Consider the following 23,280-nt stretch of genomic DNA (forward strand, 5'->3'; position numbering starts at 1 on the left):
CTCTACTTGCCTCCTTCTCCTGCGGACGCCAACACATTGCCCATGTCTCCTGTTATATCAACTGGACTTGCCGCAACAGGCAGATTGGTGCACGGGGCCCCAGCAGATTCGACCCCTACGTCTCCTGTCATCTTGACCCATTATCATCGGGGACACTTCCGTCCGTATGGGAAGCCTCCTCCTTGAGAATTCACGGCCAGTCAAACAACGCCTATGGACGTTAGCCATCTACAGGCCACCTCCATCAAGACAAGTGAAAAAATTTCAAGGGGGGAAAAGTGTTGTGACGCGCCAATCATTCAAACTGCCGCCGCACAATTACGCGTGTCCTCTACATGTGGCGCTGTCTGCCAGCCATGCAGCAGCCGTGCCACCTAAGCGGCCAGCCGGCAAGTGTCCGCTAGACTTGGACTCGGTGCAGATTTGACTGTTACTGTGTACACATGCTTTACGTGGTCTACTCGCTCTGTGACTTACATGTATTGTGTTGTCTTTTGAATTATAAGTGTTCAACTTGACATTGTAACAGTTTCTAGAGATGGGTTTTTGAGTTTCAAGAGATCAGATCCAAGACAGTCACCTGGATTGTGCTCTAAAATCATATCTCTAACCAGGGAAGCAGCATGCGATTGCTTGCACTTGGGGTTACTGCACTGAAAATGGCAGTTGGTGAGGTAAACCTTGTAGTTGAGCAATCTGTTATCTGTGCGACAATCCTTGGAGTTTTTCACCTAAAATACTTGCGGTGGGCCACCATCACATGCACTTGAGAGTCAAAGTATTTGAGTACATTGGTTGTTGTTGTAATAGGCGATAAATGTCCAGGCCTATGTATGCCAAAAAGAAAGCATGCCACTGCTCATAGCCTGAGATGGTGTGAGCCTGGAAATGCTGCTCCGTGCATGCAGTGTAATTTGCCCACGGTTAGTCTTCCTGTCAAGGGAGGAGATTTCCAGAAAAGATGTCGAGATGGCTGCCAGACACTAAATCAGGAGTTTGTGGTTGCGCTGAATCTGCTGGAGGAGCATCAACATCCAGGAAGAGTGATCCACTGATACCGTCATGCTATAAGCAACATTGTAATGAGCGTACTGTCAAGTGGAAGACACACACAAGCACTGACAACACGGATCAGACCACACGCAAGCATGACAGGAACACAAAACCTTGTTGCCGACTCATATGTTCTACCAACAGCAGCACAAAAGATATCCAGGTAGCAATGATTGAACGAGTTTATTTATCAGAGATTAATAGCATGTTTACTCTGAAGTGAACTGAATCAAAATTCCTTGAAACAGAACATTAATACTTCTGAAGGCTGGTTGGATTGCTACTGAGTCTAAGTTCATTAAACACATGCTTTGTAAGAGTCAGAGTCTCATAGAGAGCAAAATTGTCTAAGTCCAGCATGTAGCAATTTGAAAGTTAAACATGAATGAATTTACAAGTCCGCAAGACAGCCACAATGACAGAGTCCCAATATTCTTCGGTTAGGAGGTCACGAACACACTTTATGTCCACAGTTGGCAGCTATTGGGGTTGCAAAGTCAGATGCGAATGGCAGTGATGTCGTGGAGGCGACTCTCAAGTGAGAATCCTGATAGATGGAATCCTTGTGGAATTGGAGCCTGGCCCAGGAAAACTCAACCGGAGTGAACTGGCCTGGACTAGCCCAAGCGCTAACCTAAATACCACCTGGCACTAGGATACAGCTGGGCCTATTTTCAATCATGTGTCTTGAGGAAGCGAATTGATCCATGTGGCCTGCAGCCGTTATCAGTGCTTGAGTTGCTTCCTGGTGGACAGTCGAAGGATGGCCATCTCTCTTCTGCCTTCCGGAAAATTATTCCCGTGTGTTAGGCATCTTTGAAGCACTGATTTGATGCTGGTTGCTGACATTGCAGGTGTTAAGCTTTGGTACAATATATAGTATGTTGTAGTAAATTCAATTAGTTGATAAATAAGTCAGTCTTGGAACCCACCAGAAATCTTAAATGTTGAATGATAAATAATTACAGGAGTTGCTAACTGAACCAGGATGTCACCACTACTCCATAGCGAATGACACAGAGATATTGCTCCTCCACCTCGTCATCATCATCATCATCATCATCATCATCTTCTTGTTATAGCAGTGTCTAAACAGAGTTATTTCTGTTGAGGCATTGTGATTATCAGGCAGATCTTCATGTTTCTGGTGTCAGAAGCCACTTATAGTTGAACTGATCCTCAGGATAAGATACAACTGCATGAGGAGGACATGGATGAAAGCTCCTCATTCTTGTACTGCGATGTAGAATTATCATCCTTGATTTCATGTTGTCACATGAGAATCAATGTAGAATTTGGTACCGGCCAGAGTAATGTGTTAATAATTTGCCTGACAGTGTGACCTTTCATACAGGTGTAAAAATCCATAACTGGTTGTAACTTACAGATCACTGTTCATGTCTTGATCCATACTCTGAGCATCCGAGGTTCAAATGTGTGCTAACTGTCTTATTTCTTGATTTCTGGTGTTTGAGCTGTTTGGTGTACTCTTCCTCAGCATTGTCAGATTTAACATGAACAAAGTATCCAGTGTTGTTTCAGTCTTGCGACCATAGATCTGAGCAAACAGCATAAAACCTGCCGTGTCTTGCACTGCTGTGTTTATGCATATGTCAGAGGAAGCACTATTGTATCCTTGGCACTCTGTTTGATGTCAACATACATCAGGAGTATATCTGATAACAGCTGTTGAAACATTCGATGCGGCCATTTGTCTGCGGATAGTAGGCTGTTGTCTTCCCGTCAATGATACTGACTGACACCAGTCGAGGTAGAGACATTTTTCCATAATCAGAGATAATTAAACATAACACCTCATGATTCAAAATATGTATTCACAAGAAACCTGGTGATTTCCAAAACGTTAACATCGGTACTGGTTGGTTGGTTGGTTTGGGGAAGGAAACCAGACAGCGTGGTCATCGGTCTCATCGGATTAGGGAAGGATGGGGAAGGAAGTCGGCCGTGCCCTTTCAGAGGAACCATCCCGGCATTTGCCTGGAGTGATTTAGGGAAATCACGGAAAACCTAAATCAGGATGGCCGGACGCGGGATTGAACCGTCGTCCTTCCAAATGCGAGTCCAGTGTGTAGCCACTGCGCCACCTCGCTCGGTAACATCGGTACTGCCTTGGAGATAGAGTAGTAGGTGATGCATCAGTGAACACTGTTATCCATTACACCCCACCCCCCTACCCCCCGTTTATTGACTTGGGAAACCTTCCAAGAAGCCAGTGGCAGTCTGGTAAAGTGGAATAACTACAGGATGGGTAAAAGTGCCTTTATAGTGTACTGTGTCGTTTTCATTGTGTGCTGTAGTCGGTAACTATTTGTGCAGTGAATTATGCAAAATGAATGCCAAGAATCGTGACTCAAATGATTAGAGAAGATGGTGGAACCAAAGAGAAAATAACGTTTGATAAATGTTGTCATGATGTTAGGTGTATGAAATTACATAGTGGCATAGTGAAATATATTGTGCACAATGCTATCATGTAGTCTGTAAAATTTAAACTATACTCTTAGGTTTTTACCTAACCACTATCTTGAAAATTGGGACATTCTGAAAATACCCCACAAATTTTGTTAAGCAGCTATTGGGCTATGGTACAGAGCAGTGTGTCACTGCAGCCAGTTTCCTTCCAGTCATATTTTGTTGTCTTCTCCAACTCAACAACTATACTATAACATTTGAATATGAAACCATATACCAAGAAATCCCATTTTATTCTGAGAAACATACAGTGCAAGAAATAAATATGAAAACCGGTAACTAACCTTATAATCCATAATAGACAGATTAATAATCATCGCTCTCACGATCTCCATGTCAAAAAGAAAAGTAATTAATTCCTATCTTCTCCCAAAACAAGTCAGTTCTCATTGGCTACTGTGTACTATCACCTGACTGGCTGTGAATAACATAATTCACTGCCAACAGTAACACGCAATAGAAGAGCCATGGTACACCCTAACTACACTTTAGCCTGTGGAGAAATTTGTCCTGGGGTAACTGAGGCACATATTTCCATCATTGGGATTCCCCACATTGGCTTCCAACATGTCTGATGGAGCAGGAGAGACATGAGCAATGATATCTGCCTCTGATTTTATGAAGAGTCTTCACAAATCTCCAAAGATCTGAAGCCAGAGTATTATGAAAATACTTCATTGTGTTTAGTATCACAAAAATACTTCAGTGTCTGGTCATAAATGAGCTGGGATGATGAGCAATAATTCCCATCCCTTTTTGTCAATATTCCATTTGTAATTTCACTTCTACAAGATTCTATATAGTGAATTAAATTTTTTGTTGTCAGCTTCTTCCAACTTTAAGGCTTCTGTTGTCTTCAATAATCCTGTATCTTCCCACTGTCCAGCTACAGTGTTCATTAGAGCAGTGATGATCGGTACTGTAATGTTCCTCCATTTGATTCCACAAAAGACATTTGACATCTTTGTGTTTACATCCATTTTTGTGTACAAATGTGTGACAGCCAGCATAAATAATGGTGATCATTCTCAACAATGAATGGTCTGCCATATAAATAGGGTCAGAATTTAAGATTTCCCAAAACTGCAAAGCACTCTGTCTCTTTCAGAGAGAAATTCTTCTAAGACATGAAGAGTACTCTGGAGGCATCTTCCACTATTTACAATAGAACGGCATCTACCATGTAGCGTCTACGATTAGTGCCGGCCGCGGTGGTCTAGCGGTTCTAGGCGCTCAGTCCGGAACCGCGCGACTGCTACGGTCGCAGGTTCGAATCCTGCCTCGGGCATGGATGTGTGTGATGTCCTTAGGTTAGTTAGGTTTAAGTAGTTCTAAGTTCTAGGGGCCTGATGACCACAGATGTTAAGTCCCATGGTGCTCAGAGCCATTTGAACCACCATTTGAACCTACGATTAGTGTGTAGTTCTGTCTCTGAATTCTCATCCAAAAGTGTCCAAACTGATGAAGATGTAAGCTCCTTCTTGAGGATACAGATATTCCCATGCTCCATACTGTAAGAAAAATTGCTATCTATTGCATTGGTAATCTGTTATGGCTCCTACTCTTTCTGGATCAGAATGGACCCCATTTTCATTTTGAAATGTTCTTGACTATTTAGCCATGTAGCATCATCCAGATGGTGCAGTACTTTGATTTTTCCAATATATAAATGATACATTCGTGATCTGGTAGCACAGATCTCAGAATCTGCAAGACATCTGAACTCACTGTGCAAAATCATCAGACTCAAAATGTAGATAGAAGACGACAACCAACTTACTTTCGTGGATATGGTAGTCAAGTGAAGACCAGATGATGCACAAGGACACAGCAATTACTGTAAACCAGTACATGCAGATTTTTACTTAAATGCTTCAAGCTGCCTTGCCCTTTTACAGTGAGAAGGCATCCTCAACACAATAGTGCACAAGGCTCGTGAAATCTCTGACCAAGAGAGCACATACAGGCAGCTTTCTGAAAGTGCGCTTACATCCACCACTGCCAGACCAACTGTGCTATGAAACCAAAAAAGTTTAGGCTACATCTTGCACAGCAAGAAGATAAACCTATTGTGACAGCATTTATCCTCTCATCTGGAACAGCCCCCCCCCCCCCCCAAAAAAAAAATTGGAATAATTCTCCAGAAACATAACATCATTTTTTTCACCCAACACAAAGGCCTTGTTGGAGGCTACTAAGGCTGTCTCCCGGCCTGGGACAAGATGGGCCAGCAACCCGCACAGCAGGCTGCGCGAGCCAGAGCCTAAGTCCGGCTCAAGGTCACGCTACGCCTAGCGTGTAACCATATGCTAACAGCGTATATAAATGAATTAAAAAAAAATGGGAGAGATAAGGAAAGGAGATGGATTTTTTACTGTCTATAATAGAACATACAGTTGCCAGTAATCTTTATTTTACAATTATTGTTCCCTACTTTAGCCCATATAAAAAGATACTCGCCTGCATTCAGCTTCTTCTTTCTTCTTGTGGACAAAGTAAATGGCTTGTCTGGCACCAAAGTACCATAGGGAACTTTAGCGAGTAGACCTTTACTCTCAGCTATACTCCACGTCTTCCAAGCCAAGATGTTTGCATCAGGGAATGCTTCAAGGCCACAATAATCTGCATGGTTCCCCCACACAACAGCCGAGGTCAGCCATGTACTGCCTCTAAACACAGCAGAAACATCACACGTGAATTGCACTCGTAGTCCACGAGAAACATTTGGACCACCCATAAGCTGTTGCTTATTAAATTGTCCATCCAAGTCAATTTCTATTGCTTTCAATGACTTATACTCAGGATCACTGCGCCACCAGCGCCGACAATATTCATGTCGCAAAGGCATTGCAGAGGCACGTTAACACACAGTGAACATAGCAGGCCAACACCCAGTGAACACCCAGAGCTAAGCTTCTGCACTCCGCGTCGTTTGCAGAGCAAATAACACTCCGTGCTGCGGCACAGCTGACGCCCGGCAGACCAGAAGTGTGACGCTTATCGCTCCCCTTCCACTGAGCCACAGGCGCTCCTGAGCCATTATCTGCGACGTCACGCGCAGAGATGGAGGAATTATAGCCCAGCCAGGCCCCAGTAACACTAGAGGGCCCGGCCTGGGGCAAGACGATTTCTAAGTCTCTGTTATGTGTGTTTGGCTGTCTGCAAGAAGTGGTCACCAAAAATTCCTCCGTCTGCACGTGATGTCACAGATAAGGGCTTGGGAGCACCTGTGGTTCGGTGGAGGAGCACAGTTGTTAACCCGTTTAGATATCTTTGAACTAATAGAGGCCATCAGTTGTTATAAAAGCTGTCTCTTGTGAATAGCCAGTATGTATATCTATTTTGGAGGAAAGCTTTGAGCCATCAGTAATTGTCCCAGAAATACCATGAACCATCTTCCTTCTCCACAAGGATCACAGAGTAGAACCAAGGATGCTCTGAGAGTTGAATATTGTTTCACATCGTCACATTTCATTGTGAATCATGTATCATATATGAATGCTGCTTCATGAGGAGGAGATCCTCTTTGTTGTTAAAGTGTTAAACACTGGGTTGTCTGCTCTGGGTTGGTTCCACTCTCAACGTGAATGGGACTGAAAAGTGATGGAAAACAACCAGCAGTTGCTGATATACTTCAGTGAAGCTGGATATGCATATGACTGTTGTTTTTGTATCGATTAGTTCACATTGCAGATCATAGGCAAAATGTGCTGTTTGTGTTCAGGCTTTTGTGTGTGAAGGCAATTGCTTTTGCAAAGCTTTATTGGAATCGTGGCAATGTCAATGTCTGAGATACCTGTTGCCATCAAATATGTCACATAGAATCTGGAAGCAAGTTCTAATTACAAGAACAGTGTTGTCAACAAGTAATAACATTTGACACTGAAAGCACAGTTGTTGAATTGTTTGCCTCAGCAGGGTGTGCTCCTATTTGTACATAAATAAAATGTTGTAGCAAATTCCAATATTCCATAAATAAGTCAGTCTCAGAATCTTCTAGAAAACATAAATATTAAATGACAAATAAATGAAGCAGGTGGGACTAAACCAGTGACCAGCATATTACCAAGCAGCAGCTATAACGACTACACCATGGCGGATGCTGTACAGCGTGTGCCAATACTATTTGCTTTTAACCACATGCATGTGACACCACCTTTAAGAAGAACATGTTGCACCTTTTTGTCAAATAACCCTTCAGAAAAGAGTGGTTCGATACAGTCATTAAACATTGGACTCACATTTTGGAACAGACAGCATAAAATATGTGTATTTGCACTATTTCCATTACTTTTGAATTACCAAGTGCATTAAGAAAAACAAGAGTACAATGAAATAAAAAACATTTAGTTCTGATGGAGTGTGCAAGATGGATTATATTGTGTATCAGGGGATAGATCATCACTCACAAAGTAGAAGAGTTACAGAGTAGCACAAAGGCATAAAGAAGTGGTGAAAACTGATGCTCTTTTTGAGTGGGGTGGGGGGGGGGGGGAGAAGGGGGGGGGGGGAGCTTCCCCCCCCCCCCCCCCCCCCCCCCCCCCCCCCCCCCCCCCCCCCCGCAAAGCTGCTGTCCGATGGGCCAGTTATCAAATTCACACCACTTCTGGATGCATAGCTTTAAAGATGGACTTCATTTGAAAGAGGAGTTATTTTCCCTGTTTTCTGTGTGCCTGTCTGATGCTCAGCACCTCGTATACTAATTTTAATACATATTGTTTTTGCAAGTCATGGACAGCCAAAGAATACATTATCCTTTCATCAGTACAATGCCTGTAATGTGTTCCATTGTTGACTGGATTTCAGTGGAAATTGATTCTAATTTAATTAGTATAGCAGTTATATGTTACAGATTGTACCAGACACTGTTTTTCATCATAGGTGGCGAAGCATGTTTTGCAAAGAGTGAAGCCTGCCCCAGAAACACTGCCATGTGTTGATGTAAGTGAAACATGTTGTATTATTTACAGAATTGAAACTGATTATAAAACTGTGTTCTCATAGTTTGAAATACTTCTGTTAGGAGAAAGAAACAAGAGGCTTTAGTGTTGTCAAAGAACTTTGTGTATTGTGCCTCATTTGAACAAAGCATATTGTCAGTTCTTTTTTAAATTATTTAGTTAATTTTAATTATTCAGTTACGCAACACCAGAGGAAGTTATTGCATTCAGGCATACAGAGTAGTGTCAGAGTGACAGATTACATTTTGTTTCTGTGTGTCTAGAAGAGAAAAGTTATTTTGTGTGAAAGATGCAGTTATCTCAGATAAGTTAAAAAAAATGCATTTCTGACAAGAAGTATGTTTTTTTTCTCTTGATGTGAATTTTCCATATAACATTAGTTTCAGGCCCCAGGCCCTACAGCAGCACAACTAAAGCACTGCCAAACCCCAACTGCAAGGTGCCGACAGAGTCATCTGCACCGGCTGTCTCCTAGTCTTCCAGCACTGGTCTGTGATTACAACCCATGTGTTGTTTAACTTTTTCTAAGAATTGTTAAAATGGATAGATAAAGTAACATAACCCACCAATATTTTTCATTGTGTGCATCTGTTGAGTATGGTTCCAGTATCTGATTATATTGCAAATAAATTAGCCGTTCATGTGTTTTATTCCCTGGATTATGGAGTTATCAATACTTATTGTCATATACGAGGTATGTCCACAAAGTAAGTTCCGTTTGGTTATATAAAACAAACGTGTACAGATACAGAAAAAATATTTATTGTACAAAAATCTACAACTGTTAAACTACTTTTCTACATAGCTTCTGAAATTTTGTAGGCACTTGTCATAGCGTGGCACAAGTTTTTGTATGCCTTCTTCATAGAAGGTTGCCAACTGTGTGTACAACCATTCAGTAACATGTTCTTTCAGCTCGTCATCATCGTTGAAGTGTTGACCACCAAGGACAGATTTTAGGTGTAAGAAGAGATGAAAGTTGCTAGGAGCGAGGTCCAGGCTGTATGTAGGATGATCACATGCTTCCCAGTGAAATTCCCGTAAGAGTTGTTTGGTCACATTTGCTGTGTGAGGTCGGGCATTATTGTGGGGAGAAAAAAAAAAAAACCCACCTTTTGATAGTAATCCTCGGTGCTTGTTCTGTATTGCGCAGCGCAATTTCTTAATGGTCGGACAGTAACCATGTGCATTGATTGTTTGGCCTCGTGGTAAGAAATCAATCAGCAAAATGCCTTTTCTGTCCCAAAAAATGTTGCACATGACTTTTTGAAGTGTCAAGATTTGCTTAGGCTTAACCTTCGTTGGGGATGAAATGTGCCTCCATTCCATTGCTTGCCATTTGGTTTGGGGGGGTATTGTATGATACCCAGCTTTCATCCCCCGTGACTATCCAAGAAAGAAAACCATCGCCTTCTTCATTGTAGTGTATCAAAAACTGAAGTGTACTGACCATCTGTTGTTTATTGTGTTGTTCAGTAATAATTTTGGGTATCCAACATGAGCACAGACGGGCGTCCACTTCGTTCTTCATCATGCACATGATCAGGTCGTTCATTGAACAGTCTGACCCATCTTCTAACCATTGAATCACTCATAGCACTTTGTTCGTAAACCTCACAGATTTTCCGATGAATTTCCTTTGGTTTAACATTCTTTGCATTTAGAAAATGAATCAGATCTGATTTCACACACGGCAACATTTTCAATTATGGCTGACATTATAAAGAATCACTACAAAGCATATGTTGGCAGCAGCGATCTGAAAATGGCATACATGTTTTCTCCTTGAGTCAGAGTAACTGCCACACATGCTCAGAACTGCGATCGTAGTGCTGCCGCTGATAGAAATAGAAACAGCACTTACTTTGTGGACGACCCTTGTATATGTGGTTTTAGCATAATTTTGGCTGCAAAAATAAAATTAAAATGAAAATAAACCCACCATCAGAGTCAAACCTGGTGTACCAAATGTTGCCTTAATTCCTCCCCAGAGATGCTATGGCATCGTACAAAGTTTAACTCATGGCCATTGCTGGAATATCCATGCTCCCATTGATGTGCAGTATGCAAGATAAATTTTGCAAAATCTTGCACAGATGTTTGTTAGCAGACCCTTGTCACTACTTGGCACTGCTACACTTTTGAAACAGTATTAATAAAGAAAAATCTCTAATGTGTAAAAGAGGCTAGCATGTTTGGACCACAACATTCAGTTTGTGTTGTAAGTATCCTCTCCAATTAAGTTCAGTCACACTAACAAAAACCAACCCATCTAGCCAATGGGCTTGTGGAAATTCTCCAAGACACTGACCCTTGCATCACATTTCCATGGCACAGCTGCCTATTGGGCCAAAAAAACTATGTTCTCATAGCATTTCGTTTCCTATATATAACCACTGAAAACCCTGTTTCTGTGTAATTGTGTCTATATTTAACTCATAGCAAGTTTTAAAGTGTGTATCTCCTACAAAAATAATCTAAAAATTGTGAAATTTAGTGATATTCTCGCTCACAGTAGTACCTGCCCATAAAATCCTATTAGATAACAGCTCTTCCAAACACTTATCACTTGAGGCTGAGAAATAATATTTTACGCACTTTTCAGTAACAAATGAAATTATTCTTAAATAGCAGAAGAAAGATTTATAGAAAAAAATTAACGTTACATGAAGGAGCAATGAGTAGTTGTGTGGTTTTCACACAGATCACTTACACACACCTCAGCAGTTACTATTGGTTGAAAATCTGTGTTTGGTATATACACTCCTGGAAATGGAAAAAAGAACACATTGACACCGGTGTGTCAGACCCACCATACTTGCTCCGGACACTGCGAGAGGGCTGTAGAAGCAATGATCACACGCACGGCACAGCGGACACACCAGGAACCGCGGTGTTGGCCGTCGAATGGCGCTAGCTGCGCAGCATTTGTGCACCGCCGCCGTCAGTGTCAGCCAGTTTGCCGTGGCATACGGAGCTCCATCGCAGTCTTTAACACTGGTAGCATGCCGCGACAGCGTGGACGTGAACCGTATGTGCAGTTGACGGACTTTGAGCGAGGGCGTATAGTGGGCATGCGGGAGGCCGGGTGGACGTACCGCCGAATTGCTCAACACGTGGGGCGTGAGGTCTCCACAGTACATCGATGTTGTCGCCAGTGGTCGGCGGAAGGTGCACGTGCCCGTCGACCTGGGACCGGACCGCAGCGACGCACGGATGCACGCCAAGACCGTAGGATCCTACGCAGTGCCGTAGGGGACCGCACCGCCACTTCCCAGCAAATTAGGGACACTGTTGCTCCTGGGGTATCGGCGAGGACCATTCGCAACAGTCTCCATGAAGCTGGGCTATGGTCCCGCACACCGTTAGGCCGTCTTCCGCTCACGCCCCAACATCGTGCAGCCCGCCTCCAGTGGTGTCGCGACAGGCGTGAATGGAGGGACGAATGGAGACGTGTCGTCTTCAGCGATGAGAGTCGCTTCTGCCTTGGTGCCAATGATGGTCGTATGCGTGTTTGGCGCCGTGCAGGTGAGCACCACAATCAGGACTGCATACGACCGAGGCACACAGGGCCAACACCCGGCATCATGGTGTGGGGAGCGATCTCCTACACTGGCCGTACACCACTGGTGATCGTCGAGGGGACACTGAATAGTGCACGGTACATCCAAACCGTCATCGAACCCATCGTTCTACCATTCCTAGACCGGCAAGGGAACTTGCTGTTCCAACAGGACAATGCACGTCCGCATGTATCCCGTGCCACCCAACGTGCTCTAGAAGGTGTAAGTCAACTACCCTGGCCAGCAAGATCTCCGGATCTGTCCCCCATTGAGCATGTTTGGGACTGGATGAAGCGTCGTCTCACGCGGTCTGCACGTCCAGCACGAACGCTGGTCCAACTGAGGCGCCAGGTGGAAATGGCATGGCAAGCCGTTCCACAGGACTACATCCAGCATCTCTACGATCGTCTCCATGGGAGAATAGCAGCCTGCATTGCTGCGAAAGGTGGATATACACTGTACTAGTGCCGACATTGTGCATGCTCTGTTGCCTGTGTCTATGTGCCTGTGGTTCTGTCAGTGTGATCATGTGATGTATCTGACCCCAGGAATGTGTCAATAAAGTTTCCCCTTCCTGGGGCAATGAATTCACGGTGTTCTTATTTCAATTTCCAGGAGTGTATTTCTATATTACACAGTGCCTAGGTTCAAATCATGTGACTTTATTAAGTAAATTACGGTGGTATAGAAAGAAGGTAAGACATTTTGTAAAGTAGACCTTGTGTTAAGTCTGGTCTACAACACAAAAGATACCAAAGGTAAATGAAAGCAGTGTAGTTATAAGCTATTATATGGGTGCTTGTAGAATGAGCCCATTTGTGAAAATGAGCAGCTGTTGAAATGATAAATCTGAAGCATTAATAAATCTCAGTTTGATAGAAAAAGCAAAAGAAGTCAGTAATGTCTATAATACTGCTAAATTAAGAAACCATGCAGTTATATGCTGAGGTACATTCTCAGATACAAAGACCAAAAATTAGAGTTAAACCGGGTAAACACAGATATTGCATAGTCTACTTTAAATTACTTGGCACCTGACATTTAAGATCTAAAGTTGCAGCATTGTTACATCAAGTACTGTCTGCAGGCAGTCACCACAGTGCATCACTCTCTCCAGCGATAGAAATTCACTTTGAAGTCTGTCCCTGACAAAACCCCAGTAAAAAAATCTCAAATTCACATATGATGTAATATCTCTATAGTGTCCCTCAGCATGTCAAAAAACTGTTTGTAATTTAAATTTTAATTCGGGCAAGAGTTCCATTACTTTTTTCAAACATATTAAGTTTTCCTGGTTCTAAACAACTTAAGACTTACCATGTCATAACTCAAGAACTATTGCTCTCATAGCAGTACTTTTTTATTTTTTTATTTTATTTTGTTTATTTTTTATTTTATTTTGTTTATTTTTATTTTATTTTGTTTATTTATTTTTTTATTTTATTTTGTTTATTTACTTTTTTCATTTCTAAAATACCTTGATCTGCAATGAATCCTCTAAAATTTTCATATTGCATTTAGTTTCCTATATATAACCCTCTGAAAACCGTGTTTTACACACGTTGAAATAATATCTGAGTGTCTGCACAAAAAGAAATATATTTAAAATGCAGTCTAACTTATGACAAGGAGATGATGGGAGCTGGCTGAACAATATTCCTTAGTCTCACAACATGAATGAGAAATGACTGAAATAAATTTGCAAATGCAACATTTAATGGAGGGTTCATTTTCCTCTTTTCCTGAAAAAGAGTCAAGTTTTATAACCCTCTTCTTGAAGCATCTCTTCTTCCCAGGTGTCACCAATTTAGATGAGTTAGGTGATTCTTCTTTCACGAAGTTGTCATTGCAAATTGGTGTCAAAATGATCATTCACTGATTTCTAGAGTCACTACTTCACCACTTTATCCAAAGGAACAAGAGGCGCTCCTACATCCCTCTCTGTCTCAAAATATTCCATCGAGGAACGCGTGAATTCTTGCGACTGGCTGCGGATAATATTGACACATCACACTTTTTGTAAGTTTCCTAGGAGTGTGCAGCTGTTTTCTACCCCTCTTTTGACTATTTTCATCACACGTTGTAAGGTGTGCAAAGCTAAAAGTCTCCCAAATCTAGTATTCCACTGTCTCACTGAGGACAGGCTGGTGTGATGCTTTAGACAGTGCAACAGAAGTGGGAACACAGTGAGAACTGGCAGTGCTAGGTTCCCATTCGTAAATGTGCAGTAGTTGTGTGTCGCAAAACTAAATAAGCAACGAAACAAATTTGTATTGTTGCTTTTATTTCTGAAGTGCTTGTGATTCTAAATTCAAAGACATTATTAAGGGAAATGTGTAAATACCTGGAAACAAACAACCTCAAAAGGATTTAAAACTATCAAAATAAATTACTGTACCAAAACTCAGAATAATGTAAGCAATAGATCACTAGAGCATAAAAGTCTAAAATCGTCACATGTAACACACAATCATTGAAAAAGCATATTAAATAATTGTATTAAATTGTGTAAAAATGCCATGCCAAATTTAATCAAAGTTACAACCACACCCAGGTATTCATCCAAATGTGGACACCGTTGCTGTAAACAAATTAGTCAAGAAATGAGTCTTATCAGTATGAGAAAAAAAATAATTAGTGAATATCATTTAACAAGCAGTGCCAAATATCCTGTGTAACTTTCAGCAAACTGAATAGTGAGCAGATGACTCCCCACACTGTCTCCCAGCTACGTCAAGATTATACTGGCCTTTTAACTCAGTGCCAATGTAGTGTACAGACACTTCCAGGCAGTGTGTGTGTTTTTTTTCCCCCCTTATAAATGGGTTGGCACTGTATGGAGTACAGAATGTGATTGCCTTCTTTCAAATCACAAGATTATAGAGAGGATTCATTTAGAGAGAACTGATATACCTCAAGTAACTTTATCGCCAGTCAATTATATATTCATTCACTCTATCAGAATCTCTTGTTTGCTTTCAGGTTTCTTTCAGCAAAACCTCATTTTATCCAGTATCTTGTGCAAAACATCTATCTACCAAGGAAAGCGAATTTTTTGTATTACAGCAACAAGCAGTTTCTATAATGTTGGCATTATTTCTTAATTAAAATAAACGTCCTCCATCATTTGTTCAATTAACAATTAATCAAACCTATCTATAACAATGAGTTTTTGGGCACAGTTCTTAGCTTTAGTCCTTGGCGTTCCAACAAACCATGTAGTTTATTTTGACATTACTTTCTGAGCATCCTATTGTAGCAAAGTTGACTTTTGTATAGATAGTGCAGCTTTTTGATAGGAACTTGCAGTGTTACCTAAAACTTCCTCTTGTGCTATGTTTTTAATGTGACCAATAATCACATCAGAAATGACCAAACTCTCTACTCTGTAAATAATCTCTCTTTGTGTTAAGCACACTTATCTTATGATGTAAGCTCATGTACCACATTACATCGCTAAATGTATGAATAGAAAGATATTAGTAACTAATATAACTAACTCAAGAAACATGCATAATCGCACTGCCCTGCTAGACAAGAAACAGGAAACTGATTCAGAGTTTATCCCACAAGTGGCCCATGTCACACAGCCAGTGAACCAGCTGCGAAAAAAGGGTGTGCAGTACCAGTGAACAATTAGCCTGTGTGTGCACTTTCGTGCAGTTTAAGCATATGCTGCATTCAGTGCCCTGCCTTACGCCATTTTCACAATCATACCCATGGCTGAAAGCAAGGGGAAACTACAGCCGTAATTTTTCCCGAGGGCATGCATGATGGTTAAATGATGATGGCGTCCTCTTGGGTAAAATATTCCGGAGGTAAAATAGTCCCCCATTCGGATCTCCAGGCGGGGACTACTCAGGAGGACGTTGTTACCAGGAGGAAGAAAACTGGCGTTCTACGGCTCGTAGCGTGGAATGTCAGATCCCTTAATCGGGCAGATAGGTTAGAAAATTTAAAAAGGGAAATGGATAGGTTGAAGTTAGATATAGTGGGAGTTAGTGAAGTTCAGTGGCAGGAGGAACAAGACTTTTGGTCAGGTGAATACAGGGTTATAAATACAAAATCAAATAGGGGTAATGCAGCAGTTGGTTTAATAATGAATAAAAAAATAGGAGTGCGGGTAAGCTAATACAAACAGCATAGTGAACGCATTATTGTGGCCAAGATAGACACGAAGCCCACGCCTACTACAGTAGTACAAGTTTATATGCCAACTAGCTCTGCAGATGACGAAGAAATTGAAGAAATGTATGATGAAATAAAAGAAATTATTCAGATAGTGAAGGAAGCCGAAAATTTAATAGTCATGGGTGACTGGAATTCGGTAGTAGGAAAAGGAAGAGAAGGAAATGTAATAGGTGAATATGGATTGGGGCTAAGAAATGAAAGAGGAAGCCACCTGATGGAATTTTGCACAGAGCACAACTTAATCATAGCTAACACTTGGTTCAAGAATCATAAAAGAAGGTTGTATACATGGAAGAAGCCTGGAGATACTGACAGGTTTCAGATAGATTATATAATGGTAAGACGGAGATTTAGGAACCAGATTTTAAATTGTAAGACATTTCCAGGGGCAGATGTGGACTCTGACCACAATATATTGGTTATGAACTGTAGATTAAAACTGAAGAAACTGCAAAAAGGTGGGAATTTAAGGAGATGGGACCTGGATAAACTGACTAAACCAGAGGTTGTAGAGAGTTTCAGGGAGAGCATAAGGGAACAATTGACAGGAATGGGGGAAAGAAATACAGAAGAAGAAGAATGGGCAGCTTTGAGAGATGAAGTAGTGAATGCAGTAGGTAAAAAGATGAGGGCTAGTAGAAATCCTTGGGTAACAGAAGAAATATTGAATTTAATTGATGAACGGAGAAAATATAAAAATGCAGTAAATGAAGCAGGCAAAAAGGAATACAAACGCCTCAAAAATGAGATCGACAGGAAGTGCAAAATAGCTAAGCAGGGATGGCTAGAGGACAAATGTAAGGATGTAGAGGCTTATCACACTAGGGGTAAGATAGATACTGCCTACAGGAAAATTAAAGATACCTTTGGAGAAAAGAGAACCACTTGTATGAATATCAAGAGCTCAGATGGAAACCCAGTTCTAAGCAAAGAAGGGAAAGCAGAAAGGTGGAAGGAGTACATAGAGGGTCTATACAAGGGCAATGTACTTGAGGACAATATTATGGAAATGGAAGATGAAATGGGAGATATGATACTGCGTGAAGAGTTTGACAGAGCACTGAAAGACCTGAGTCAAAAAGGCCCCGGGAGTAGACAACATTCCATTAGAACTACTGACGGCCTTGGGAGAGCCAGTCCTGACAAAACTCTACCATCTGGTGAGCAAGATGTATGAGACAGGCAAAATACCCTCAGACTTCAAGAAGAAATAATAATTCCAATCCCAAAGAAAGCAGGTGCTGACAGATGTGAAGATTATCGAACTATCAGTTTAATAAGTCACGGATGCAAAATACTAACGCGAATTCTTTACAGACGAATGGAAAAACTGGTAGAAGCCGACCTCGGGGAAGATCAGTTTGGATTCCGTAGAAATATTGGACCACGTGAGGCAATACTGACCCTACGACTTATCTTAGAAACTAGATTAAGGAAAGGCAAACCTACGTTTCTAGCATTTGTAGACTTAGAGAAAGCTTTTGACAATGTTTACTGGAATACTCTCTTTCAAATTCTGAAGGTGGCATGGGTAAAATACAGGGAGCGAAAGGCTATTTACAATTTGTACAGAACCCAGATGGCAGTTATAAGAGTCGAGGGGCATGAAAGGGAAGCAGTGGTTGGGAAGGGAGTGAGACAGGGTTGTAGCCTATCCCTGATGTTATTCAATCTGTATACTGAGCAAGCAGTGAAGGAAACAAAAGAAAAATTCAGAGTAGGTATTAAAATCCATGGAGAAGAAATAAAAACTTTGAGGTTCGCCGATGACATTGTAATTCTGTCAGAGACAGCAAAGGACTTGGAAGAGCAGTTGAACGGAATGGACAGTGTCTTGAAAGGAGGGTATAAGATGAACATCAACAAAAGCAAAACGAGAATAATGGAATGTAGTCGAATTAAGTCAGGTGATGCCGAGGGAATTAGATTAGGAAATGAGACACTTAAAGTAGTAAAGGAGTTTTGCTATTTGAGGAGCAAAATAACTGATGATGGTCGAAGTAGAGAGGATATCAAATGTAGACTGACAATGACAAGGAAAGCGTTTCTGAAGAAGAGAAATTTGTTAACATCGAGTATAGTTTTAAGTGTCAGGAAGTTGTTTCTGAAAGTATTTGTATGGAGTATAGCCATGTATGGAAGTGAAACATGGACGATAACTAGTTTGGACAAGAAGAGAATAGAAGCTTTCGAAATGTGGTGCTACAGAAGAATGCTGAAGACTAGATGGGTAGATCATATAACTAATGGTAGTATTGGAGGGCAGCATGGAGGGTAAAAATCGTAGAGGGAGACCAAGAGATGAATACACCAAACAGATTCAGAAGGATGTAGGTTGCAGTAGGTACTGGGAGATGAAGAAGCTTGCACAGGATAGAGTAGCATGGAGAGCTGCATCAAACCAGTCTCAGGACTGAAGACCACAACAACATCCCACTGGTTCTAGCCACAAAATCGCCTCCATGTGACGTTGGTGCTGTGCTGGCACATAGAAATGATGATAGTACCAAACAACCCAATGCTTGTGCTTTAAAAATGCTGATGCTCAGCCAGAAGAACTACTCTCAAATGAGGAAAGATACATTAGCAATTGTGTTAACATTTAAGAAGTTCCATGTATTGCTATTTGGGACAAAGTTCACATTAATCAGGGACGATAAACTGCTTTCTTTATTAAGGCATTATTAAGGTCAGACTCCAGTCTTATAGAATGAACAGCACAATGCCTCCAATGTTGGGCATTTCCCTAAGCTCTTACACTCATACAATTAAATATGCTTGAACACACCAATGGAAATGCTCTATTGTGCCTTCCCGGAGGCAGAGACCTGGCCTTTGACCAGCAGGAAGTCTTATGTTTCCACATACATGTTGAAAAGAGACAGACCTTGAAAGAATTTCCCATAGAAGCAGCTTGAATCATTGCAGACATACACCAGAACTTGATCCTGTGATAAGTCATGTGCTACATGCTCCACTGGTGGCCCATATGCATTTTCAAGAATAAAAATCCAAACCTTGCCTCACATCTACCCCTGTCTAGCAGTCATTAATGATGTTCCAATAACAAACACAGTGGAAGGTATGCACAGTGTTGTCATGCTGCCCACATTAAGACCACGGGTTCCACGATTACTTTTGTTGTGGGCACTTAGGAATGTCATGGGTGAAAGCTCTTGTGAGATAACATGCTTACTGGCACCAAAATCTTTTGTCTCCTGGTCCACGACCGTGCCAACCTTGGGAAGGCATCTGTCTGAACTTTGTAGGCACATTTCTTGGCTGTATATGGCTGCCATTGGGGGATTCTTACTCCAAAGTGGTAAGTGTGATATCCATCACAACCAAAGCCACAATAATCACACTACTACAGATTCTAGTGATTGGAGGGCTTCCCCGAACTATAGTGTCTGACAATGAGTCCCAGTTCATGGCAATTGCTTTCAAATAATTCAGCACTTCAAACAGAATAAAGCAAGTTGTTAGCCTCCCATTCTATTCATCTTCCAATGTCAAAGCAGGGTTCAAGGAAGCTGCAAATGTTGAAAGCAATGGGACAACCACTAACAACAACAGCAGTAACAACAGAGTTCACAGTTTTCCCAAGCACATATAGGACCGCATCTATCTAGGACCTTAGCGCAGCAGAGCTCCTCCATCTCCTCATCCCGCAACTCCAGGAACCCCAGGCTCAGAACTCAGGGTGACACTCATCAACAACAGCAATTTTGGGCACGTTCATAATTAACAAAAAACACATGGACACCAGAAGTAGTGGTTGACACCCGTGGATGATATATCACCTCAGTTGACACATCAAAGTGGTTGGAGCACCGCCATACAAACCAGTTTTATCCATTCATTCTGACACCACCACCAGTGTTACACCAAGAACCAGAATGTCCCATCCCCCCCCCCCCCCCCCTTTTTCCCCGCAACCCCAATTACCAGTCCCACAATTGCACAGATACGACCTGTACAACCTGTGCCCAAGACAACCAGCAGGAATATCAATAGCCACAGATAAGGAGATTGGGATGTCCATGCAGCCTCTGCAGTCTTGGCCAACAATGCCCACGTACCACTACCCAGCACATCATCAAACATTCACAGTTCCACCGTCCAGCCAGCGAGCTTAAGTACCGAGACACTAAATACACTCCCAGCACACCTACCAAAACACCATCCAGGCCACTTGTGACCAAAGATGCTCTTTTCAGATCATCCCAACCTGTTGATTTTGAAAGCACTTCCGAAAACACGGAGCTGGACTTGGCTGCTAGATGGAGCAGCAATAGCCATCAAGTGCTAGGTGTCACCTGCGATGGCATCATGGGCCACAACACCAGCCACCCAGCACTCACATGGGTGGTATAAGTATGACTGCTATATGACACAGAGGGAAACTGTGTATTCACTTCGCTATCATCTTATTGTGGTAGTACACTGCTGGTTATTGATCTAGGCTTCTCTACATTTCTGGTTTTTTCTCTTTGGGTTGCTTGTTGGTCTTTGTTTATCAATTTATCAGCCATCCTGTCTACACTTGCCTCTTTCCTTGTTGTTTTGTGTTGTCAGTTCACTTTTGATGATCCACTGCTTAGCAGCCCAGATTGAGCAATCTGCTCTCATCAGATTCTCATGATGCTTTGGGTACACTGTCGTATTATCTACAGTAGTCACACTCAGAAAGTAGAAGTGCATTGTTATTATGCACAGAATATGTGCATTCCACTTTCTAGATTTAGATATATTTTGTTAGACCTGAGTTTTTTATAGCTACTTATACTGAGATCAAAGTTGTATGATGCCATACTCTCTCTCTCTCTCTCTCTCTCTCTCTCTCTCTCTCTCTCTCTCTCTCTCTCTCTCTCTCTCTCTCTCTCTCTCTCTTTCCAAGCATTAATCCTGATTTGCGGGGTCTGCTGGTTAATCAGATGTGGCATGTTAATTTAATAGGTGGCCAGATGCCCTTCCTGTCACCATATGATGCCATACTGTTGGTGTAAATAAAATACTGGATGAACATTAAACTGTAATAGTGCAACTATTTTGAAGAAATTATGGGAAACAAAAAATAGAGAAAGGTATTACAAATAATTGTAGAAGTAAAGGAGGCAACTTGCTCAAAGTGGAAGCACTAAGTTGTCGACAGACACACAAAAAGGAATGAAGACTTTGCTAGCTTTAGAATGGGACCTTTAATGAGCTAGATAACATGTACATATTTGTGCGTAAATGTCTTCCCCCCCACCCTTTCTTCTCACCTTTGCAGTTACATTGTGCTGGTGGCTGCAATTTAGCAGGTAGACTGGTGACAGGGTTGTGTCGGGTGGTGTGGGTATAGCGAGAGAAGAGGTGGGAGTTCAGAAAGGCATCGGTTCAGAAAACTATCCTTATACTTAGCCAACTTAGTCCCATAATCTGTTTCTTAAATGCTGCCTGAGCCAAAGAAAATCCCCCCCCCCCCTCCCCCCCTGATGACCTAAACATAAAAATCTCCTTCTCTGGCTCTCGTTCCTTCTTTCACAACAACCTGGAAATTTTCAGATTCTGCCAGTCCCTATTCCTTACAAACCTGGTAGTACAGAAACAAATCTTTGTGGTATAGGAATCCCTGAACCACGTCTACTCCTCCATGAGATACTGTTACTGTGCAATCCCAACTTCGTAACCATATTTCCCAAATCAAAACTCCAGCACCTCCAACACATGGAAGAGCAGTCCAGACACCACCTCCAAAAATCATCCAATTTATTAATATCCTACTCCTACCTCTGAGCATCACTACCTGTCAACAGCTATCTTAACCCTAGTAAATCTATTCATCAACCCCGTATAGCACCTGGGTCCTACACTGCTGACTTTTCCCATCTGGCACATCCTATAGAACTTCCTTCTAACATTCCATGAAACTCGAAACAGTGTTATCAAATTATCTACCAAAAACCTACATCACACAGTAGTTTCAGTACTATCCAAAGGGCTTACGTTCAGTCCTACACCCAAGTTCACCCATGCTGGACTTATCAGAGACCTACTCTTCCTCTTCCCATCCATACAGTGGATACACTTCCTTGCTCTGAACCTTGCACCTCTGAGTTCGTACCACCAGCCAACCAAGACACTCCCCTTCTACCACCTGGGGATCTCCTGGTTACAATCCTAGAGTACCTTACCTCCAACTTGGCCTCACCATTCTTTCCCAGGTCCCTTCTCAAGAACAGGAACCTCCAAACAGAAGAAAGAAAAGCCATCTGCAACCTCAAGACAGACCCTGATTAAATCATCCTCCATGTCTGACTCATACTATATCTGCCATAGTTTTCCCATCCCAAAGTCCAACATAAGTCCTACTCAGATCCATAGGCCCATCCCAGAATTTTGCCCCTGAATTCACCCCCCCCCCCCCCCCCACACACACACACCCCTCAGTGACCCCCCTATGATACTTTGGGAACTCAAATTGGAATCACTGGAGGTAAGGCAACATTCTTTTCGAGGAGCACTATTGAGAAAATTTAGGGAACCAGCATTTGAGACTGACTGCAGAACGATTCTACTGCTCCCAACGTATGTTTCGCATAGGTCCACAAAGATAAGATAAGAGAGATTAGGGCTTGTACAGAGGCATATATACAGTCATTTTTCCCTCAGTCTATTTGCAAGTAGAACAGGAAAGGAAATGACTAGTAGTGGTACAAAGTACCGTGCGTCACACACAATACGGTATACATGTAGGTGCAGGTGTGGATTCATCAAAAAAATGGTTCAAATGGCTCTGAACACTATGAGACTCGACATCTATGGTCATAAGTCCCCTAGAACTACTTAAACCTAAGGACATCACACAACACCCAGTCATCACGAGGCAGAGAAAACCCCTGACCCCGCCGGGAATCGAACCCGGGAACCCGGGCGTGGGAAGCGAGAACGCTACCGCACGACCACGAGCTGCGGACAGGATTCATCAACCCAACACATCCTACTCTAGTCCTGTCACACACTTACCCTATCTC

General features: G+C 42.1%; 1 protein-coding gene across 1 annotated transcript in view; it reads left to right on the top strand.

The window, feature by feature from the left end:
- The window catches only part of LOC126470880 (mitogen-activated protein kinase kinase kinase 1-like), a 177,329-nt gene that overhangs the window by 24,967 nt on the left and 129,082 nt on the right, over window positions 1-23,280 (top strand). The window contains exons 3-4 of the mRNA XM_050098902.1: window positions 8,428-8,487; window positions 8,894-8,995. Coding sequence (XP_049954859.1) covers window positions 8,428-8,487; window positions 8,894-8,995 — 162 coding nt within the window. The remainder of the gene's footprint in view (window positions 1-8,427; window positions 8,488-8,893; window positions 8,996-23,280) is intronic.

This window comes from Schistocerca serialis, chromosome 3 (assembly GCF_023864345.2).
Source record: "Schistocerca serialis cubense isolate TAMUIC-IGC-003099 chromosome 3, iqSchSeri2.2, whole genome shotgun sequence".
In the NCBI taxonomy this organism is placed as follows: Eukaryota; Metazoa; Arthropoda; class Insecta; order Orthoptera; family Acrididae; genus Schistocerca; species Schistocerca serialis.